Here is a 21,641-nt window from a genome sequence, read left to right as displayed (position 1 = left end):
CACTTGGGGCAACCTGATTACCTTGTTTCCCCCCCAGCTCTTTGAACAGTGCTTATTCATTCATTCATTCATTCATTCAATCGTATTTATTGAGCGCTTACTGTGTAGAGCACTGTACTAAGCACTTGGGAAGTACAATTTGGCAACATATAGAGATGGTCCCTACCCAACAACAGGCTCACAGTCTAGAAGGGAGAGACAGAAAACAAAACAAAACGTATTAACAAAATAAAATAAATAGAATAGTAAATATGTACAAGTTAAATAGAATAACAAATCTGCACAAACATATATACAGGTGCTGTGGGGAGGGGAAGGAGGTAGGGTGGGGGGAGAGGAGAGGATGGAGGGGACTCAGTCTGGGGAGGAGGTGAGCTCACAGTAGGGCTTTGAAGGGAGGAAGAGAGCTAGCTTGGGGGATGTGCAGAGGGAGGGCATTCCAGGCCAGGGGGAGGACGTGGGCCGGGGGTCAATGGCGGGACAGGTGAGAACGGGGCACAGTGAGGAGGTTAGCAGCAGAGGGTGTGGGCTGGGCTGTAGAAGGAAAGAAGGGAGGTGAGATAGGAGGGGGCGAGGTGATGGATAGCCTTGAAGCCGAGAGAGAGGAATTTTTGCCTGATGTGTAGGTTGACTGGTAGCCACTGGAGATTTTTGAGGAGGGGAGTAACATGCCCAGAGCGTTTCTGCACAAAGATGATCTGGGCAGCAACGTGGAGTATAGACTGAAGTGGGGAGAGACAGGAGGATGGGAGATCAGAGATGAGGCTGATGCCGTAATCCAGTCGAGATAGGATGAGAGATTGAACCATCAGGGTAGCGGTTTGGATGGAGAGGAAAGGGCAGATCTTGGCGATGTTGCGGAGGTGAGACCGGAAGGTTTTGGTGATGGATTGGATGTGAGGGGTGAGTCGAGGATGACACCAAGGTTGCGGTCTTGTGAGACAGAAAGGATGGTAGTGCCATCTACAGTGATGGGAAAGTCAGGGAGAGGGCAGGGTTTGGGAGGGAAGATAAGGAGTTCAGCCTTGGACATATTGAGTTTTAGATGGCGGGCAGACATCCAGATGGAGATGCTTAGCACAAAGTAAGCGCTTAACAAATACCATTATTGGTATTATTATTATTATTATTATTCTTATTCCCAGGCTCTAACCTGACCAAGCAGTAGCCGAGTCCAGGGTTTTTTGCAGTGTTATGTTATGGAGGGTCTGCTCACAGGCAAGGAAGCCCCTCCCAGAAACCTACTCTGGAACACTGCTTCCCAAGCATCTTAAGTTTCTGGACCAATAGGGGGATAAAACACCAACCCCAGGGGTCCAAACTCTTGGGGTCCAGGGACTGCAAAGGCATGTCCTGGAAACGGAGGGGTGGGCCTCCCTTGTATTCATGAGACTTTCCCTTCTACAAGGAGGTGGGTGCCCCATATTCTGATTCGGAGCACACCACCATATAGAACAGAGAGGCGGCAACCTTATTCTAATTATAATAATTGTGGTATTGGCTAAGTGACACTATGACCCAGGCACAGTACTAAACACTGGGGTGGATGCAAGCAACTCGGGTTGGACACAGTCCCTGTCCCATGTGGGGCTCACTGTCTCAATCCCCATTTGACTGATGAGGTCACTGAGGCCCAGAGAAGTGAAGTGACTTGCCCAAGGTCACACAGAGGACAAGCGGCGAAGCCGGGATTAGAACCCATGACCTCTGAGTCCCAGGCCCATGCTTTCTCCACTAGGCCATGTTGTAGTAAAAATGGTGGCCACTATCTTGGGCACAGAACTCTGCATAGAAACCACTGATGCCAGAAGAGATTAGTCATTTGCCAATGACCCTGAATGCTAATATCATGAAGGAGTTCAGACTCATGCACTGCTTTTAAAGATATGTACCCAAGTGATACAGGGTGGAGTTCACATTATCCAAATTCTCAGCCGACAGTGAATTTCTGGACTATCTGTGTCAAAATAATTCATTGAACAGACAACACAGTTTACTTCCTGATGGCAAAAGCAATCCAGTTACTATTGTCTTTAACTCCTGAATTGGATAAACTTGAGCCTCAGCAGCGGGCCAGACATATTTCAAAACCCCAAAATAAGCCTGGCCCCTGTACCTCAGGATTTACAGACTAAATATGTTGTCTGGTCCTTATTCCCAGAGCTGGGTATGAGCGAAGGGCAAATCTAACTCCTGCCAAAGGCAAATCAAAGATAGTTTATTGCTCTATTATTCAAAATAAAATGGGAGGAGAATCAATCTGTCTGGCCAAAAGCATAAAAATCTATAGGTTTTTACAACAGCAAGTGCTTAACAAATGCCACAATTATTATTATCATTGCTAACCAGTCAGTCTGTTGCATTTATTGAGTGCTTACTATGTGCAGAGCACTGCACCAAGTGCTTGGAAGAGTACAGTACAACAGACACATTCCCTGCCCATAATGAGCTTATATTCTAGAGAGGGAGACAGACATTAATATAAATAAATAAGGTTACAGATATGTATGTAAGTGCTGAGGGTGGGGGAGGCGATGGATAATGGGAGAAGTTGTGTCTCTTGGAGGAGTTGTGCCTTCAATAAGGCTTACTAGTATTTAGGAAAAGAAAGTAAAGAGAAGAGAAAGGTACACAGACAGAAAGTGGGGTTTTCTCATCGAAAGAGGGCTAATATTACCATCTCGTAGAGTTATCCTGAGGAAGAATTGTCTCCCCTAACTGCCTCCACTTTCTCACTTACAATTCTCCTCTTGACCTCCTCCAATCTGGCTTCCGTCCTATTCACTCCAAGGAAAATGCCCTCTAAGGTCACTGATGACCTCCTTCTTGCCAATCCATAGGCAACTACTGCATCTTAATCCTCCTCCTTCTCTCACCTGCCTTTTAATACCATTGATCACTCCCTTCTGGAAATGTCTAATCTGGGATTCACTGACAGCCCTCAAGATGAAAGGTAGAAAAAGTGGAATCTTCAGGGACTATAATAACCTTCCTATCTGCCCTGAAGTAAAGGTAGTTAGAAAAAATGAAAAAAAAAAAACCGCAATGAGTTTCTTGGCAAAAGGCTCAAATTTAAGTTCTAATCAGAAAACGTTTTTAAATCAATGAAACTTTCCTCCCCAAAGTCATGGATTCCCCATTTTGCAGTTGAGTAAACTGAGGCACAGAGAAGTTAAGTCACATGTCCAAAGTCACATAGTAAGCACATGGCAGATATGGGATCAGAATCTAGGTCCTTAATTCATTCATTCATTCAGTCAGTCATATTTACTGAGTGCTTACTGTGTGCAAAGCACTGTAATAAGCGCTTGGGAGAGTACAATATAACAACAGACACATTCCTGCCACCACGAGCTCAGAGTCTAGAGGAGGAGGCAGACATTAATATACATAAATAAATAGATAAATGAAGAAATAAGTAAATTACAGATATATACAGATATGTTCTATGGGGTTGGGAGCAAATAAGAGCATTCCAAAAGGGAGTGGAAGAAGAGGAGAGGAGCATTGTGGCTTTGTGGAAAGAGCCCGGGCTTGGGAGTCAGAAGTTGTGGGTTCTAATCCCAGCTCCGCCACTCAGCTGTGTGACTTTGGGCTAGTCACTTCACTTCTCTGTGCCTCAGTTACCTCATCTGGAAAATGGAGATGAAGACTGTGAGCCCCCCGTGGGACAACCTGATCACCTTGTAACCTCCCCAGCGCTTAGAACAGTGCTTTGCACATAGTAAGCACTTAATAAATGCCATCATCATCATCACCAAGACTTCTTGGAGGAGGTGTGCCTTCAATAAGGTTTTGAAATGGGAGAGAGCAATTATCTGTCTGATATGAGGAGGGAGGGTGTTCCAGGCGAGAGGTAGAATGTGGGCAGCCTGGGAGTCCTCTGCTACTTTCCCTGAGCCCGGTTGTAGAAGGGATTGGGAATGAGATCGCCGAGTCACCCCAGTGCAGAAGGCAAAGGAATGTTGTTATGTGATAAGTAATAAGGCTGCCCATTTAGTGTTCACTTGTTGAAAAATGTGAGTGTTTCTTCAAAACTCTTTCAATGAGCCCAGTGCAACCGTGGACCATCCCTTAGATTAACCTAGATTGCTACTGAACCATAAATGTGAGAGTCCAAAATGATGTCATCTTTAAAGTTGATAATTTCTCAATGATGATTCTCAGCAAACTTAAGCAAAATTTACCATTTCGACCGGGAAACGTCTACCAGCAATCACCCCTATGTATTAAAGAAAAAAAATCTAGTGAATTTTGTTCTTTGGCCAAGCTTCTGAGCTGGTCTGTTGTGGGAAAGAAATACAGCTGTGTCACCTATTAAAAGTCTTGCCAGAGTCTACTTTTATGAGTATCTTCGCATCATATCTCTTGCACTCCACTACTTTTCTAGTAAAATAGATATTGGCATGTTTCTTATAACCAGATGTCATTTCTTGAGTAGAATTTTCATGAGTCCTCAAGAGACCTTCACTTGAGAGATCACAGTCCACTGACTGAATATTCTGAGGATCTTTAATTTGCTCCTTCCCTAAATTTTTGAGACAATTATGGGATCATAGAATTAGAACTCTATCAATCAGTATTTTCTCACTACCCCCCCAAAAAGAAATTATTTAGGAACTGCCAATTTCTGGGTCTAAGCTTGACTTTGAAGACAAGAAATCCAAGGGTGGAATGTTTAAAACTCTGTAATGGTCTTGGTTTTTTTTTGTTTATTCTGTGGCATTTGTTAAATTCCTACTATGCCTCAAGCCTTATTCTAAGTGATTAGGTAGATAAAAGTTTTTCTGTTTGGACACAATCCCTGTCTCAAATAGGGCTCCCAGTCCAAGTTCCAGAGAATGGAACTTGAAGAGCTGAGTTTCAGGGGTTACATCTGTGCTTTAAAATCCTCCTTTCCTGTACTTTTTTTTTTTACCTTTTCTAGCCTATAAAGTTGCTCTTCTGCATCCCTCTCCTGTCAGTTGATTATTTATTGAACACCTACTTGGCTCTACCTGATTATTTATTGAACACCTGCCTCCTCTACAGGATTGTACAGTGAAATGTTTGTACAATATGTTAAGGCAGCATGTTCCTTGCATGCTGCGAGAAGCAGCATGGCTTAGTGGAAGGAGCCCGGGCTTGGGAGTCAGAGGACGTGGATTCTAATCCCGGCTCTGCCACTTTTCCACTGTGTGACTTTGGGCAAGTCACTTAACTTCTCTGTGCCTCAGTTACCTCATCTGTATAATGGGGATTAAGACTGTGAGCCCCCGTGGGACAACCTGATTACCTTGTGTCTCCCCCAGCCCTTAGAACAGTGCTTGGCACATAGTAAGCACTTAACAAATACCATCATCATCATTATTCTATCATCTATTCTATTCTGTCATCATTGTCATCACATTCTAGACTGTGAGCCCACTGTTGGGTAGGGACCGTCTCTATATGTTGCCAACTTGTACTTCCCAAGCACTTAGTACAGTGCTCTGCACACAGTAAGCGCTCAATAAATACGATTGAATGAATGAATGAATTATTATTATTATAATAGAGTAAAAGTGCCAATCAGTCTTGGAACCATTAACTGCAAACTGATTCAGCAGGCAAGAGCCCAGATTCTTCTACACTGATTGATTCTGTTCCTCTCATCCATGGGTATGCTAATAGCTTAGCATATCGGTCTTGGAACTGTAGAAGAAGGTGGATTACTTTCTACCACTAGCATGCAGATGGGGATAAGCAGTTAAATTTGGGGTTTTTTTCTGTTCTTTGAAAAAAAGACACAATATTTACTCTGAAAAACTTTATTTGAGGTGTTATGTCTATTCATACAATGTGCATGTGGATATCTCTCATAAAAGCCTTCATTGTGACATAAAACAAGAGTGGAGAGTCAAAGCTGAACTTTGGGATGGCTTCTATCTGCATGTCCTGACTTTTGGATGACTTTTTCAAATAAAGGGACTATATTAACGTTTAAATCCTCTGTAGGGGGACTTTGTACAAACCCATCTTTTGTTCTGAAACTATTAACTTGTTGTTTAAATGCTCCCCCGTTATCCAATTCTGGTTAACATTTATGTAAGAAACTTGTCACAGTTCTTGGTTTTTGTTTTGATTGTATTCTTCATTTGAATTATGTCAAATTAATGTGTGGTTGCTATGACACACTGGGTCACTGCCCACTCATGAAAAACAAAACTTCCTCTGATTTTCTGAGGCTCTGTCTGAACTCCTCTCAAGTGGTTTTCTCAGAACAGTGCTTGGCACATAGCAAGCCCTTAACAAATACTATTATTATTATTATTTATTCTAAATTGTCTTGTCTTCAAAGATAACCCAAATGCCAGAGGGGGAGAATTAGATCTCATGATATATAATGTTCCTCTGACTCTGAAATTCTAAACTGATTAATTGGCAGGCAACACTTTGCGTAGAGTACTACTCTGAGATTCGCTAGGGGACTGACTCTGTCATCAAATTATTTAAATGACCAGCTAGAACTATTTGTCTTCCTGTGCTTCAATTTAGCAACCTTTAAAATGAGGATAAAATTAGCTTAACTGTTTTCCACTACTTGGAATTACAATAATAATAACAATGATGACAATAATATTAATGGTATTACTAAGATCTGGGATGGACGCAGGATGATCAGACATTGTTCCTGTCCCACATGGCGCTCACGGTCCACGTGGGAGGGAGAACAGATACTTTATCCCCATTTGACAGAGGAGGAAACTGAGGCCCAGAGAAGTTAAGCAACTTGCCCAAGGTCATCCAGCAGGCAATGGCAAAGCTGAGATTTGACCCCGGGTCCCCTGACTTTCAGGCCCATGGTCTTTCCACTAGGCCTTGCTACTTTCCAACAGAGAGTATTAGGAAGGCAGATAAAAGTAAAATATGATCAACTCAGCTCATTGGAATAGCCATATTTCTAATTTCTACTTTGGCATTTCACAGTAATTTTATAATTTGTGAATTAATATTGATTTTAATGATGGTACACGTTAAATACGTGTTATTCATTCATTCATTCAATCATATTTATTGAGCACTTACTGTATGCAGAGCACTGTACTAAGCACTTGGGAAGTACAAGTTGGCAACGTATAGAGACAGTCCCTACCCAACAGTGGGCTCACAGTCTAGAAGGGGGAGACAGACAACAAGACAAAACACATTAACAAAATAAAATGAATAGAATAGTAAATATGTACAAGTAAAATAAATAGAATAATAAATCTGTACAAACATATATACAGGTGCTGTGGGGAGGGGAAGGAGGTAGGGCAGGGGGGATGGGCAGTGGGAGAGGAAGGAGGGGGCTCAGTCTGGGAAGGCCTCCTGAAGGAGGTGAGCTCTCAGTAGGGCTTTGAAGGGAAGAAGAGGTCTAGCTTGGCGGATGTGCAGAGGGAGGGCATTCCAGGCCAGGGGGAGGATGTGGGCCAGGGGTCGGCAGTGGGACAGGTGAGAATGAGGCACAGTGAGGAGGTTAGCGGCAGAGGAGCAGAGGGTGTGAGCTGGGCTGTAGAAGGAGAGAAGGGAGGTGAGGTAGGAGGGGGCAAGGTGTTGGAGAGCCTTGAAGCCGAGAGTGAGGAGTTTTTGCCTGATGCGTAGGTTGACTGGTAGCCACTGGAGATTTTTGAGGAGGGGAGTGACATGCCCAGAGCGTTTCTGCACAAAGATGATCTGGGCAGCAGCATGAAGTATGGATTGAAGTGGAGAGAGACACGAGGATGGGAGATCAGAGAGAAGGCTGATGCAGTAGTCCAGACGGGATAGGATGAGAGCTTGAACGAGCAGGGTAGCGCTTTGGATGGAGAGGAAAGGGCGGACATTGGCGATGTTGCGGACGTGAGACCGGCAGGTTTCGGTGACGGCTTGGATGTGAGGGGTGAATGAGAGAGCGGAGTAGAGGATGACACCAAGGTTGCGGGCTTGTGAGACGGGAAGGATGGTACTACCATCTACAGTAATGGGAAAGTCAGGGAGAGAGCAGGCTTTGGGAGGGAAGATAAGGAGTTCAGTCTTGGACATATTGAGTTTTAGGTGGCAGGCAGACATCCAGATGGAGATGTCTTGAAGGCAGGAGGAGACACGAGCCTGAAGGGAGGGAGAGAGAGCAGGGGCAGAGATGAGATTTGGGTGTCAGTGTAGAGATGATAGTTGAAGCCGTGGAAGCAACGAGTTCACCAAGGGAGTGAGTGTAGATAGAGAACAGTATTATGTGTCAAGCCCTGGATAGATACAAGATAATCAGCTTGGACCCAGATCCTATCCCACGTGTGGCTCAGCTCACATATAGTAATCTATTCTTCAGACCCCCAATCCTGTGCTTGTTCTGACTGACCGACTAGGTCCTACTAGCCTTCTTGGTCCTTCTCACACCCATAAATCAAATTTCCTCAGGGGAACAAAACTAATTTTTAAGTCTTTGCTTGTGTAGAACCTACTGATGCATTCTTTTTCTGAAGTGAATGCAATTCTTCAGACTTAAGCTTTCTAGCAGTTAAGCAGCATGGACTAATGGAAAGAACACGGGCGTGGGAGTCAGAGGACCTGGGTTCTAATTCCGGCTCTGCCCCTTCACTGCTGTGTGACCTTGGACAAGTTACTTAACTTCTCTGTGCCTCAGCTACCTCATCTGCAAAGGGGGGATTCAATACCTGTTTCCCCTCCTGCTTAGACAGTGAGCCCCAAGTGGCACATAGGAAGCGCTTAACAAAAACCACAGTTATTATTATTAAGACCTGGTCTGCCCTTCAGTAAGGATAAAGTGTTCCCCAAAGAAAATTGGTTTATTCTCCCTTTGCCCAATCCTATTTTATTGTGACAGACCCAGAGAATGTGGACTGCCAGTTTATTGGGAAGTAAACAGCAGCACCACCTCTCCACCTGGAACTGTTACCCAAAGGAAAAAAAAAAATCGGGGATGATAGCATGTATTTTGATGATCAATCCTTTGACCAGTAGTGGTTTAAGGAAACTCCTATTACCCACCCCACTGCCACTGTTTCTGCTAAGCTAATATTTTCATTAAATGACTTTACAACTTGTGTGTAAAATACCTACTCTGGCTAAAATTTGGCATCCAGAGACTTCAACTGGAAGTGATTTTCTTCTTTTTAAACAAAATTTCGCATTTTAGGTTTGGGATTTTTAAAAGGGAACACAAACCAGACTGTTCGAGGTCTCTTTTAAAGCTTCAAAGGCTTCATCTGGGATGGTTTTCAGGCCGCTGTCCTTTGTCGTGCTTCTGTTTATCCGGGGCTATTTGAAACGAAGATTTTTTGTGGCCTTGGTTAGCCGATGACTATCTCCGGTTTTGCTAGGCAGAATGGTTGCATGTGTACCCGAGCAATGTGAAGGAAGGTTTTTCTTTCTTCCCCTCTGTGGAAGAGCCAGCTTCTTCTCCCTCTTCCCTCTCCCATGAAATGGCAGCAGTGGCCAAGAGACTTCTGGATGAGGAAGGCAGCCCAACTCCACTTTGTGGGCGGAAAGTGCCCTGCCTTCACTAGCAATGGCAGCTATGCCCCTGATGTGATTTGTTTCATTCACCTTACTGCTAGGATAACATCAAATGGAACTTCTTTGTGGAAATCAAAGGATCATTTCAAAAGTCATGGGATTCACCATCCACTCCCTACCCCTAAAGCCTTCTCTCCCTTCCCCTAGCCTCTTCCCGGCAATGGCGTGGCGTAGTGGATAGAGCATGGGCCCGGGACTCAGAAGGTCATGAGTTCTAATTCCGACTCCAACACTTGTCTGCTGTGTGACCTTAGGCAAGTCACTTCACTTCTCTGGGCCTCAGTTACCTCATCTGTAAAATGGGGATTGAGACTTTGAGCCCCACATGGGACAGGGACTGTGTCCAACCTGAGTTGCTTGTATCCACCCCAGTGCTTAATACAGTGTCTGCCACATAGTAAGCACTTAACAAATATCATAATTATTAATTATTATTATTAATGGCACATAAACACATATTCCCTTTTTGCTCTCTCTTCCTTTTTTTGATTTGAAGTATATTGTTGCACATGGGGTGGTGTTTAGGTTTTAATCATGGCTTCTGTCCTTGGCAGATTAGATATTTAGAATAAGCAGCTTCTTCACTGCCTAATCCAGCCAGGGCAAGGAAATTCGTAGCCCCAGATCTTTGGGTTTAAAAATAATAACAATACCAATAAAAATAATACTGCTAATAATAGTATTTGTTTAGCACTTATGTCCAAGCACTGTACTAAACACCTGCATAGATGTTAGACAATCAAGTCAGACAGTCCCACACAGTAGAGTCTAGTAGGGAGAGCCGGCATGGAATCTCCATTTTACAGATGAGGAAACTGAGGTACAGAGAAGTAAAGTGACTTTCCCAAGGTTGCACAGCAGGTAAGAGTCAGAGCAGGAATTAGAAACCAAGTCCGCTGACTGCCAGGATTGTGCTCTTTTTACTGGGATGCACTGCTTCCCCACCTTGCCACTTGGTTTAACAAATTCAAATTTTCCTGTGACTAATATATCTAGAACATTTATTTCATCAGCTGATATGCTTATAGTTTGTGGTAAGATTCTCTCTAAGGGCATTCTTTGAATATATGAAGTTCCTGGGTGCCTCAGGACTCAGCCAGGGAGTTCCTTTGGCACTTTTGAACAGTAAGTTTTGCACTATTAATTCAAAGAGCGGAAAAAGTTACTGAAAGTGTTGGCGATTGAGGTTGAAGATCCACCAGGTAAATGCTTCCAGGAAAGGTCATGCCATTGTTTGGGGGAAATGGAAGATGTCAGATTATAAACTCAGCTTCTTTAGATGTAAACTTGTTGTGGGCAGGGAATGTGCCTGTTTTATTGTTATAGTGTACTCTCCCAAGCGCTTAGCACAGTATTCTGCACACAGTAAGTGTTCAATAAACATGATTGACTGATTGATCTCAGAGGAAGCAGCCTGTCCCAAAAAGAGCCACCCGCAGTGGTGAAAGAAGGAGAATTTTATTCAGGACTCCAACCCTTTCCTTTTGGCCTGCTGAATATTTTGATTTCCTTATTGCTCTCTGTCCGAAAAAGTTCTTGCTTTCAGGGGAAGCTTTAAATCGAGAATGAGGTTATATTATGAAGGAAACCAAACTGGTTGTTGTTGATGGTGGCCTAATCCAAGAATCCTTCCTAGGTCTGGGGTAGACAACGTGGCCTACTGGATAGAGCAGGGACCTAAATTCTAATTCTGGCTCTGCCACTTGTCTGTTGTGTGACCTTGGGCAATCAACTTAACTTCTCTGTGTCTCAGCTATCTCATCTGCAAAATGGGATTCAATACCTGTTTCCCCTTCTACTTAAACTGTGAACCCCTATAAAACATGCTTATCTTGTTTCTACCCCAGTGCTTAGTACAGTGCTTGGCACATAGTAAGCGCTTACTAATAATGATGGTTCATTCATTCAGTCATATTTATTGAGCTCTTATTGAGTGCAAATCACTGCACTAAGCACTTGGGAGAGTAAATATGAACAACAGACACATTCCCTGCCAACAGTGAGCTCACAGTGTAGAGATAGTATTTGCTTAAGCTTTTAGACTGTGAGCCCACTGTTGGGTAGGGACTGTCTCTATATGTTGCCAACTTGTACTTCCCAAGCGCTTCGTACAGTGCTCTGCACTCAGTAAGCACTCAATAAATACGATTGATTGATTGATCGATTAAGCTTTTACTATCTGCCAAGCACTGTTCTAAGCGCTGGGGTAGATACAAGGTTATCAGGTTGGATGCGGTTCCTGCCCCACGAAGGGCTCACAGTCTTAATCCCCATTTTATAGTTGAGTTAACTAAGGCCCAGAAAAGCTAAGTCACAAGGTCACATAGCAGACAAGTGGCAGAGCCAGGATTAGAACCCAGATCCTTCTGATTCCCAGGCCATTCTCTATCCACTACGCCACACTGCTTCTAACAAATGCCCCAAATATTATTTATTATTATTATTATTATTACAATGGCCAATGGTAACAGTAATAATTGTTCTATTCATTAAGCTTTTACTATGTGCCCAGCACTGTGCTAAGCACTAAACTAGATACAGGATACTCAGATGAGACACAGTCCCTATCCCACAAAGGGCTCACGGTGAAAGGGGGAGGGGAAACAGATATTTCATCCCCATTTTACATATAAGGAAACCAAGCCACAGAGAAGATAAGATACATGCCCAAAGTCACACAGCAGGCAAGTGGGAGAGTTGGGATTGGAACCCAGATCCCTTGACTCCCACTTCTGTGCTGTATTCACCAGGCCATGCTCCATCTCACAACCAGAGAAGGTTCACTGGATCAAGAGGATGATGAACAAAGTGCTTAGTACAGTGCTCTGCACACAGTAAGCGCTCAATAAATATGATTGAATGAATGAATGAACCCTTCACCAAGCTGGAATGTATTTCGAGACAATTTCTCCTCTGGTATCTAACAAGTGCAAATCTAGGCATTAATGAGTCCTAACCAGTATGTTTTCAACTGGAAAATGTCCCTTTACTGAAACAGCCTGAGTGAAAAACAACACAATATTAGGAATTCTATTTGTCTCGTCTGTTAGCATGTAAGCTCTTCGTGGGCAAGGAAGATTTCACTTCTTTGTTTTGTACTTCTTAAGCACCATGATAGAGGGTGATCAATAAGTACTACTACTAAAATTATTTTCAAAATGCTTGCTGTATGGTTTAAACTATTTGCTTATTTTCTTTCTTTAGGGTTTTCCCGGAGATATTGGTGTTCCTGGACAGAATGGCCCTGAAGGTCCAAAGGTAAAAGAAAAATTATACATTTTGCTCGACATGTAAAAAGTGAAGGGCAATAACCAGGGTTTTGGATTCCTGAAGGATGGATAAAGCACCCCTTTATATTCGGGAAGATTAGCCACGTCTGCGAACGATTTACCAAGCCTCATACAGCTTGCTTCAAGATGGTCAGGAAATGTTTTGAAAGTCTGGCTCTTCACTGGCTCCCCTCTGTTTAGAAAGTATTGTAAATTGAAAAAAAAATCAGCTAATTGAAGTTTTTTCTCCTAGTTTCACATGGTGTCAGGGGATTGACCATGTTTGTAAAATTAAAAAGAGATAAACTTCCATTCTGGATGGTCTCGTGAGATGGAAGGAAAAACATCAAAAAAGCAAGGTATTTGCTGCAAAAGCATGAGCACCAGGTCTCCTTAATCCCAAAGTGATACAAATCAGGGGACAGATTTGAAAATCGAATAAACATCCACAATGGGGCACCAGACTTAGTTTAAAACAGACACCGCCTCAATCTCAGTGCTAAAAGATCGACGGTCTTGGGGGGAGTCTACCAACAGGGAAGCAGACATGCCCTTTTCCATTCCCCTTATTTGATATTCTTGGCTCCTGTGATGTGCACATCTGGGAAGAAGTGGATTTAGAGGGGCTACCTAGCAGTAAAAAAATTTGGTGGGTTTGGAGGGAGTTGTGGGACTTTTTGAGGGATTTGCCTTTTCATTTCCTCATTTGTGGGAAAGAAGGGATGACTTGGGGAAGGAATGCATTCTGACTGGGGCAATTCAGGCCAGATTTTGTTTACTGTTCCTTGGCAGGGAATCCTTGGAACTACAAAATGCCTTCTCCCTCTCCCCACTTGTCTATTCCACCCCATCAGCTCTGCTAACCAATAGACAGTGGAGATTCTTTCAGGTGGGTTCCCAGACCCATCTCAGTGAAGAGGATAATAATAATAACAATTTGGTATTCGTTAAGCGCTTACTATGTGCCAAGCACTGTGTTAAGCTCTGGGGTAGATACACTGTAATCAGGTTGGACACGTCTCTGTCCCACATGGGGCTCATAGTCTTAATCCCCAGTTTACAGATAAGGTGACCGAGGCACCAAAAAGTGGAACTCTCTATGCTTGGGTAAAAGGAAAAATGTATAGTCCCCCTGTTTTCCCCCCTAAAAAACTCCTTAGACCTCCAGTGTGAAATGTTAAAGAAATGATGCCCCAAATGCTTAAAGGAAAATTTCTGATCACTCTATCTCAGACTGAAGTATTAGAATATGAACTACATTAATATTTATGCTTATGTCAATTACTTAATATGCTATTAAATAATAATCTGGCTCTTGATCTAGATGTAGATACCATTGATTGCAAGCTCCTTGAGTGCAGGGATCCTGCCTGCCAACTCTATTTTTTGTACTCTAATCCAGGCTCCGCCATTTGTCTGTTGCGTGACCTTGGGCAAGCCACTTCACTTCTCTATGCCTCAGTTGCCTCATCTGTAAAATGGGGATTGAGACCATGAGCTCTCCATGGGATAAGGATCATGTCCAACCTGATTTGCTTGCATTCACCCCAGGACATTGTACAGTGCCTGGCACAGAGTAAGCACTTAACAAATATTATTGTTATTATTACTCTCCCAAATGCTTAGTACAATGCTCTGCACCCAGTAAGTGCTCAAAAAATACCATCAGTTGATTTGTACAAAGTGGGAATTGGTTCCATCTGGTGGATTGATGGGAGGCCAGCTAGAGTGGAAACGGGGAAGGGAAAGATGCAAAGGAAAGGAAAAGTAGTGGAAAGGCAGAAAGTGGATCTGAGGCGTAGGAAGATTGGAGTCAGAGAGTCTGGAGGTTTCAGGACTTTTAGGATAAGTAGGAGAATCTGTATGGAAAATGAGGAAGAGTGATGACAGAGTCAGGGATTACTGTGAGAACAGAAACACTGACAGAGAGTTGAGTGGGGAAGAGAGGAGGATGGACCCAATTGGGAAAATCCAGGCACAGGCTGGATATTGCAGCATGGCCTAGTGGAAAGAACACGGGCCTGGGATTCCGAGGACTTGGGTCCTAATCCTGGCTCTGCCACTTGCTTGCTGTATGATCTTGAACAAGTCACTTAACTTCTCTGTGTCTCAGTTCCCTCAACTGTAAAATAGGGATTAAATACCTGTTTCCCCTCCTACTTAGACTATGAACCCCATGTGGGACAGGGACTCATTCATTCATTCTATCATATTTATTGAGCGTTTACTGTGTGCAGACCACTGTACTAAGCACTTGGGAGAGTATAGTACAACAATAAGCAGACACGTTCCTTACCCACAGTGAGTTTACAGTCTAAAGGGAGAGACAGACATTAGAACAGTGCTTGGCACATAGTAAGTGCTTAACAAATACTGTAATTATTTGTTATCATTATCATATGTACATAAGTCCTATGGGACTGGGAGGGGGGATGATAAAGGGGGCAAGTCAGGGTGACTCATAAGAACTAAGTAAGAGAAGAAGAAAGGTGGGCTTAGTCAGGGAAGGCCTCTTGGAGGAGATGTGCTTTCAATAAGGCTTTAAAAGAGGGGAGAGTAATTGTCTCTCGCATTGTGTCTGACCTAATTAACCTGGACCTACTCCAGGGCTTAGAACAGTGTTTGACGCATAATAATCGCTTAAAAAATACCTTAGAAAATACAGTGGTGAGACCTCTGCTAAACTTGTTCATTCTTTATAAGACACCCCATTTTAGAGAGTAGACTAGAGAAGCAGCATGGCTCAGTGGAAAGAACCCAGGCTTGGGAATCAGAGGTCATGGGTTTGAATCCCGACTCCGCCACTGGTCAGCTGTGTGACTTTGAGCAAGTCACTTCACTTCTCTGTGCCTCAGTTCCCTCATCTGTAAAATGGGGATTAAGATTGTGAGCCCCACATGGGACAACCTGATCACCTTGTATCCCCCCAGCGCTTAGAACAGTGCTTTGCACATAGTAAGCGCTTAACAAATACCATTATTATTGTTATTAAAACCAGCGGACCGGCACAGGACTGATGAAATAAAACCACGAGGAGAGCCCCTCCTCACCCTTAAACCCTGCACACCAACATTATGCAGTATCTACATGTGGGAACTGAATTGCAAATATATCATTCCCTCAGGCTTGTGCTTTCTAGGGATGGGGCTGTTGGTAGTAGTAATAATATTTATTAAGCACTTACTGTGTGCAGAGCACTGTATTAAGAGCTGGGAGGGGACACAGAGGCATGCATAACTCAGGATAATAGTCCCCAATGATTTGGTCTAAGCATTAGCAGCCCTGTTCCCTTAAAGGTCATTAAAGGTCACAAAAGTCCTTTTGAAACACAGCGAGAGATAGTTTGTCAGAAGTCCCCAATCCTCCACTCCAACCAGTAATATTACTAATAATTCTGGTATTTGTTAAGTGCTTACTATGTGCCAGGCACTGTAATAAGTGCTGGGGTGGATAGAAGCAAATCAGGTTGGACACAGTCCCTGTCCCACCTGAGGCTCACAGTCTCAATCCCCATTTTACAGATGAGGTAACTGAGGCCCAGGGAAGTGAAGTGACTTGCCCAAGGTTACACAGCAGACAAGTGGAAGAGCCGGGATTAGGACCTATGACTTTCTGATGCCCAGGCCCATGCTCTAAGCCACTAGGCCACGCTGGGCTGGGGAGAGTCAGAAGGAGAAGCAGCGTGGCTCAGTGGAAAGAGCACAAGCTTTGGAGTCAGAGGTCATGGGTTCAAATCTTGCCCCACTAGCTGTCAGCTGTGTGACTTTGGGCAAGTCACTTAACTTCTCTGTGCCTCAGTTGCCTCATCTGTAAAATGGGGATTAAGACTGTGAGCCCCCTATGGGACAACCTGATCACCTTGTAACCTACCCAGCACTTAGAACAGTGCTTTGCACATAGTAAGTGCTTAACAAATACTATCATCATTATTATTATTAAGGAAAGAAGGTCAGCAAGAAAGCTGATGCAGTAGTCAGGGTGGGGTAGAATAAATGCTTGGATCAACGTGGTGGCAGTTTAGATGGAGAGGAAAGGGCAGTTTATATTCATTCATTCATTCATTCAATCGTATTTAAAGAGTGCTTACTGTGTGCAGAGCACTGTACTAAGCACTTGGGAAGTATAAGTCGGCAACATATAGAGACAGTCCCCACCGAACAACGGGCTCACAGTCTAGAAGGGGGAGACAGACAACAAAACCAAACAAGTTTTTAGTTGTGTTGTGAAGGTAGAACCGACAGGATTTGGTGACACATTGAATACTTGGGTTGAATGAGAGAGACAAGTGCAGGATAATGTGAGGTTATGGGCTTGTGAGATCGGGAGGATAGTGGTGTTATCTACAGAGAAGCAGCGTACCTTAGCAAAAAGAGCATGGGCTTGGGAGTCAGAGGACATGGGTTCTAATCCCAGCTCTGCCAATTGTCTGCTGTGTGACCTTGGACAAATCACTTAACTTCTCTGTGCCTCAGTTACCTCAGCTGTAAAATGGGGATTGAGACTGTGAGCCCCAGGTGGGACAGGGACTGTGATCCCTACGTGGAACAACCTGACTACCTAGGATCTACCCCAGAGCTTAGAACAGTGCTTGGTACAAATAGTAAGTGCCTTACAAATACCATTATTAATATCATTATTATTATTCTTATTATTACAGTACAGTGATGGTAAACTCAGGGGGAGAACAAGGTTTGGGTGGGAAGATGAAGAGTTTGGCCAAGCGACAGAGTAACTAACTGAGTTAGTTGCTGGCAAGTGAAGATTGGGGCCAGAGTAGGAAATGGGGCAGCCAGAATCTAGCAAGTCTGCCACTTAAGACCCCGAGCAGCATCTGTCTTTTATACTGAGAGGCAGAAATCAGGGTTTGGGGAGCAGTATTAGCCTAGGGAGGAAATGGAGCTGCCCAGTGAATGTCCCTGGGGCATCAGGTAATGTCCCCATGGCATCACCTAGACTGTAACCTCATTGTGGGTAGGGAATCTGTCTGTTTAATGTTATGTTGTACTCTCCCAAGAGCTTAGTTCAGTGCTCTGCACACAATAAGGTCTCGATAAATAACGATTGAATGAAAGAATGAATCAAGTCTGGCCCCGAGGTGGAAAATGACATGTCAAAATATCATCCACCACGACACCCAGATTTACACCCAGAAAAGCAGCATGGCTCAGTGGAAAGAGCATGGGTTTTGGAGTCAGAGATCATGGGTTCAAGTCCCACCACATGTCTGCTGTGTGACCTTGGGCAAGTCACTTAACTTCTCTGAGCCTCAGTTACCTCATCTGTAAAATGGGAATTAAGACTGTGAGCCCCACGTGGGACAACCTGATCACCTGGTATCCCCCCAGCATTTAGAACAGTGCTTTGCACATAGCAAGCACTTAACAAATACTGTCATTATTATTAATCAATCAATCAATCAATCAATTGTACTTATTGAGTGCTTACTGTGTGCAGAGCACTGTACTAAGCGCTTGGGAAGTACAAGTTGGCAACATATAGAGACAGTCCCTACCCAGCAGTGGCTCACAGTCTAGAAGGGGGAGACAGAGAACAAAACCAAACATATTAACAAAATAAAATAAATACAATAGATACGTACAAGCAGAATAAATAAATAAATAAATAAATAGAGTAATAAATATGTACAAACATATATACATATATACAGGTGCTGTGGGGAAGGGAAGGAGGTAAGACGGGGGAGATGGAGAGGGGGACGAGGGGGAGAGGAAGGAGGGAGCACTTGCCGATAATCCTTGTTTCTTCCATTTCAATGAAAGGAAAACCTATTATATCTTCCCAGATGAAAAAAAATAATAATAATATGAAAATTCTAAGAAGCTTGCAGACATTGAGAGGCTCCAGGATTCATTTGATAAAGAATTATGTAACTTTACAGGATTCCACATTCCCCATAGCTCATTGACTTCTTCAGTTGCAGCAGAGAGCAGGCCAGGCTAATCAAGGAAAATTGGTAGCTTACATTTCAGATGGAGCATTACCAAAATACAAAAGCTTCCTTATGTAGCTCATTACAGCAGAGAAAGCAAGGCTGTTTGAGACTGGAAATGCGAAAATACAGCCGTTGCATACCACAGGACTTGGAAGAAGTTTTGCTTTGGGTTCACTTTTTATTTTCTATCACTTGGTTGCTCTTTATTTTCCCTCACCTGCCTGCAATTTCCACAGACAAAATTTCCTTTAAAAGAAAGAGTTCTCATTCATTACAGAATCAGAAAATGACTCTCTGGGGGAAGGTAATGGATCTACCAGCTCTTTTATATTGTACTCTTCCAAGGGCACAGCAAAGTGCTCTGCACACAGTAAGTGATTAACAACAGTGCTTTGTACATAGTAAGCGCTTAATAAATGCCATTATAAACAACTACCGTTGATGATACCGATCGAAATGAATATGGAGGAAGAGTTTGATAGACTGACAACTCTTGAAAAAAATAATTTCAATCTATCGGTAGTATTTATTGAGCATTTGCTCTGTGTGGATCACTATATTCAGCACCTGAGAGAGTGAAATAGAGTTGGTAGACATGATCCCTGCCCTTAAAGAGCTTCAAAATCTAGCAGGGGAATTACCTATAGCAAAAGCAACAGAGCATAAAGTGCAATTAGGGGAGCAGGGGGAAGGGGGAGAAAGGGAATGTTCATACCCATCTTGGCACTAGGAAATAGGTGGGGCAATGAGAAGTTAATCAAGGAAAGTCTTTGGTAGGAAATGCAATTTCAGCAAGACTCTCAAGATGGGGAGACTGGTGCTCTGCCCTTCTAGACTGTTGGGTAAGGACCGTCTCTATATGTTGCCAACTTGTACTTCCCAAGCACTTAGTACAGTGTCTGCACACAGTAAGTGCTCAATAAATACGATTGAATGAATGAATGAATGTGAAAGGGAAGAGCACTCTAGGCAGGAGGGAAGGTAACAAGTATGAGGCACATGAGCAGTTTGACTTGAGTGGAATGAAGCACGTGATCTGGGTTATAGTGGCAAATTAACTAGATCCATCTCACTGCCCACCTAAACTTCCACCCTAAAGATGATTGTGCTAACAATAATAGTTGTGATAATAATAATAATTATGCTATTTGTTAAGCACTCACTATGCGCCAGACACTGTATTAAGTGCTGAGTTGGATACAAACAAATTGGCTTGGACGCAGTCCTTGTCTAACATGGGGCTCACAGTCTTAATCCTCATTTTACAGATGAGGTAACAGAGGCACAGAGAAGTGAAGTGACTTGCCCAAGGTCACACCGCAGACAAGGCGCAGAGCCAGAGAGGAGTGGAATTGTTGAATTTGTTAAACGTTCACTACATGCCAAATACTGTAACTGAGCAAAGTACTAGAAAATCAGATCGGACGCATGAGCCCTGTCCCACATGGGGCTCATGGTTTAAATAGGAGAGTGAACAGGTATTTGATCCCCATTTTACAGATGAGGAAATCGAGGCACAGAAAATTAAGTGATTCAGAAAATTAAGTGATTTACCCAAGGTCACACAGCAGGAAAGTGCTGGATCTGGGATTATAACTCAGATCCCTTGACTCCCAGGTTGTGATATGTGCAAAAATCTGAGGATCATTGTCATTTGGCATATAAAATAGCTGATGGAAGTAATAATAACTGTGGTATTTGTTAAGTGCTAACTATGTGCCATTGGGGTACATACAAATTAAACAAGTTGGTTGCAATTTCTGTCTTATATTGGGCTCACGGTCTAGAGGAGAGGGAGAACAGGAATTCCCATTTTACAGATGAGGTAGCTAAGGCACAGAAAAGTGAAGTGACTTACTCAAGGGCACACATCGGACAAGTTGCAGAGCTAGGATTAGAACACAGGTCCACTGACTCCTAGGTTAAGAAAAGGACAAGAATCTGGAGGTTATCATTCAGTATTTAAAATAGCTGATGGGCATAATTTTGTTCTGTGGCTATTTCCCTCTTAGGGATTGACAATCAAATATATTAGATAAAAGTGATGGTGATCATGCTGACAATGAAAAGAGAAATATATTTCAGAGAAACCTACTCAGTGAGACTACCCTCAGGTCCAGAGTAAATTGGTGCTTTTGAAGGGTTCACAGAGAGCTGAGGAGCCAGCTCTATCAGGAAGAGCGATGTGTTTAAAGAAGTAGCATCCTCTCAATAAATACATTTGAATTAATCCTCTGCTGAGCAGTTCCGTACAGCATCCTTTGGTGAGGTGATTTTATTTTCCAGAGTACAGAGTGGTATAGAGGGCACTCATGCCTTCTGGAGGGCAGAGCCAAAAAGATAGGGAGGGAAAGCAGAGTGAGAGAGACACAGAAAATGAAAGGAAAGGTGACAGAGACAGTACAGAATTCACTCAGTTGTATTTATTGAGTGCTTACTATTTGCAAAGCACTTTACCAGGTGCTTGGGAGAGTACAATAAAACAACAAATGGATGTATTCCCTGCCCACAGTGAGCTCATGGAGAAACAGACAACCACACAGAGTGAGGAGAGAGAAATAGTGACAGAGGGAGCATAAATAACAGTGAGTGACGGAGAAGTAAAATATATATTTAACCACCATCACTGCCCTGCCGCCTCTGTTGGCTGAAAGGAGGACTTTTAGGGGTCCTATCATCCAGATTTTGGATGGCAAGTTGGAAGTCTCTTAATTCAAGTACCCCAAATTTGGAACCCTTATACTCTGGTTAGGTTAGCACAAAGCCATTTGGGCCATATGAAGGGTGATTTCATCCAATCTCTGTTTCCCTTTTATTTTAGTGAAGAGGAACTACCATACTAGAAATGGCTGAATTTAGGATCACCTGAGAACCATTTCCCAGGTCTCTTCCACCCATGGGGT

General features: G+C 43.2%; 1 protein-coding gene across 1 annotated transcript in view; it reads left to right on the top strand.

Annotated features, from left to right (window-relative positions):
* COL24A1 (collagen type XXIV alpha 1 chain) overlaps nucleotides 1-21,641 on the top strand; it is a 500,281-nt gene that overhangs the window by 198,083 nt on the left and 280,557 nt on the right. Inside the window, exon 20 of the mRNA XM_038745410.1 lies at nucleotides 12,721-12,774. Within this exon, the coding sequence (XP_038601338.1) occupies nucleotides 12,721-12,774 (54 nt within the window). The remainder of the gene's footprint in view (nucleotides 1-12,720; nucleotides 12,775-21,641) is intronic.

This window comes from Tachyglossus aculeatus, chromosome 4 (genome assembly GCF_015852505.1).
Source record: "Tachyglossus aculeatus isolate mTacAcu1 chromosome 4, mTacAcu1.pri, whole genome shotgun sequence".
Lineage (NCBI taxonomy): Eukaryota > Metazoa > Chordata > Mammalia > Monotremata > Tachyglossidae > Tachyglossus > Tachyglossus aculeatus.
This window is presented reverse-complemented; position numbering and strand designations above follow the sequence as displayed.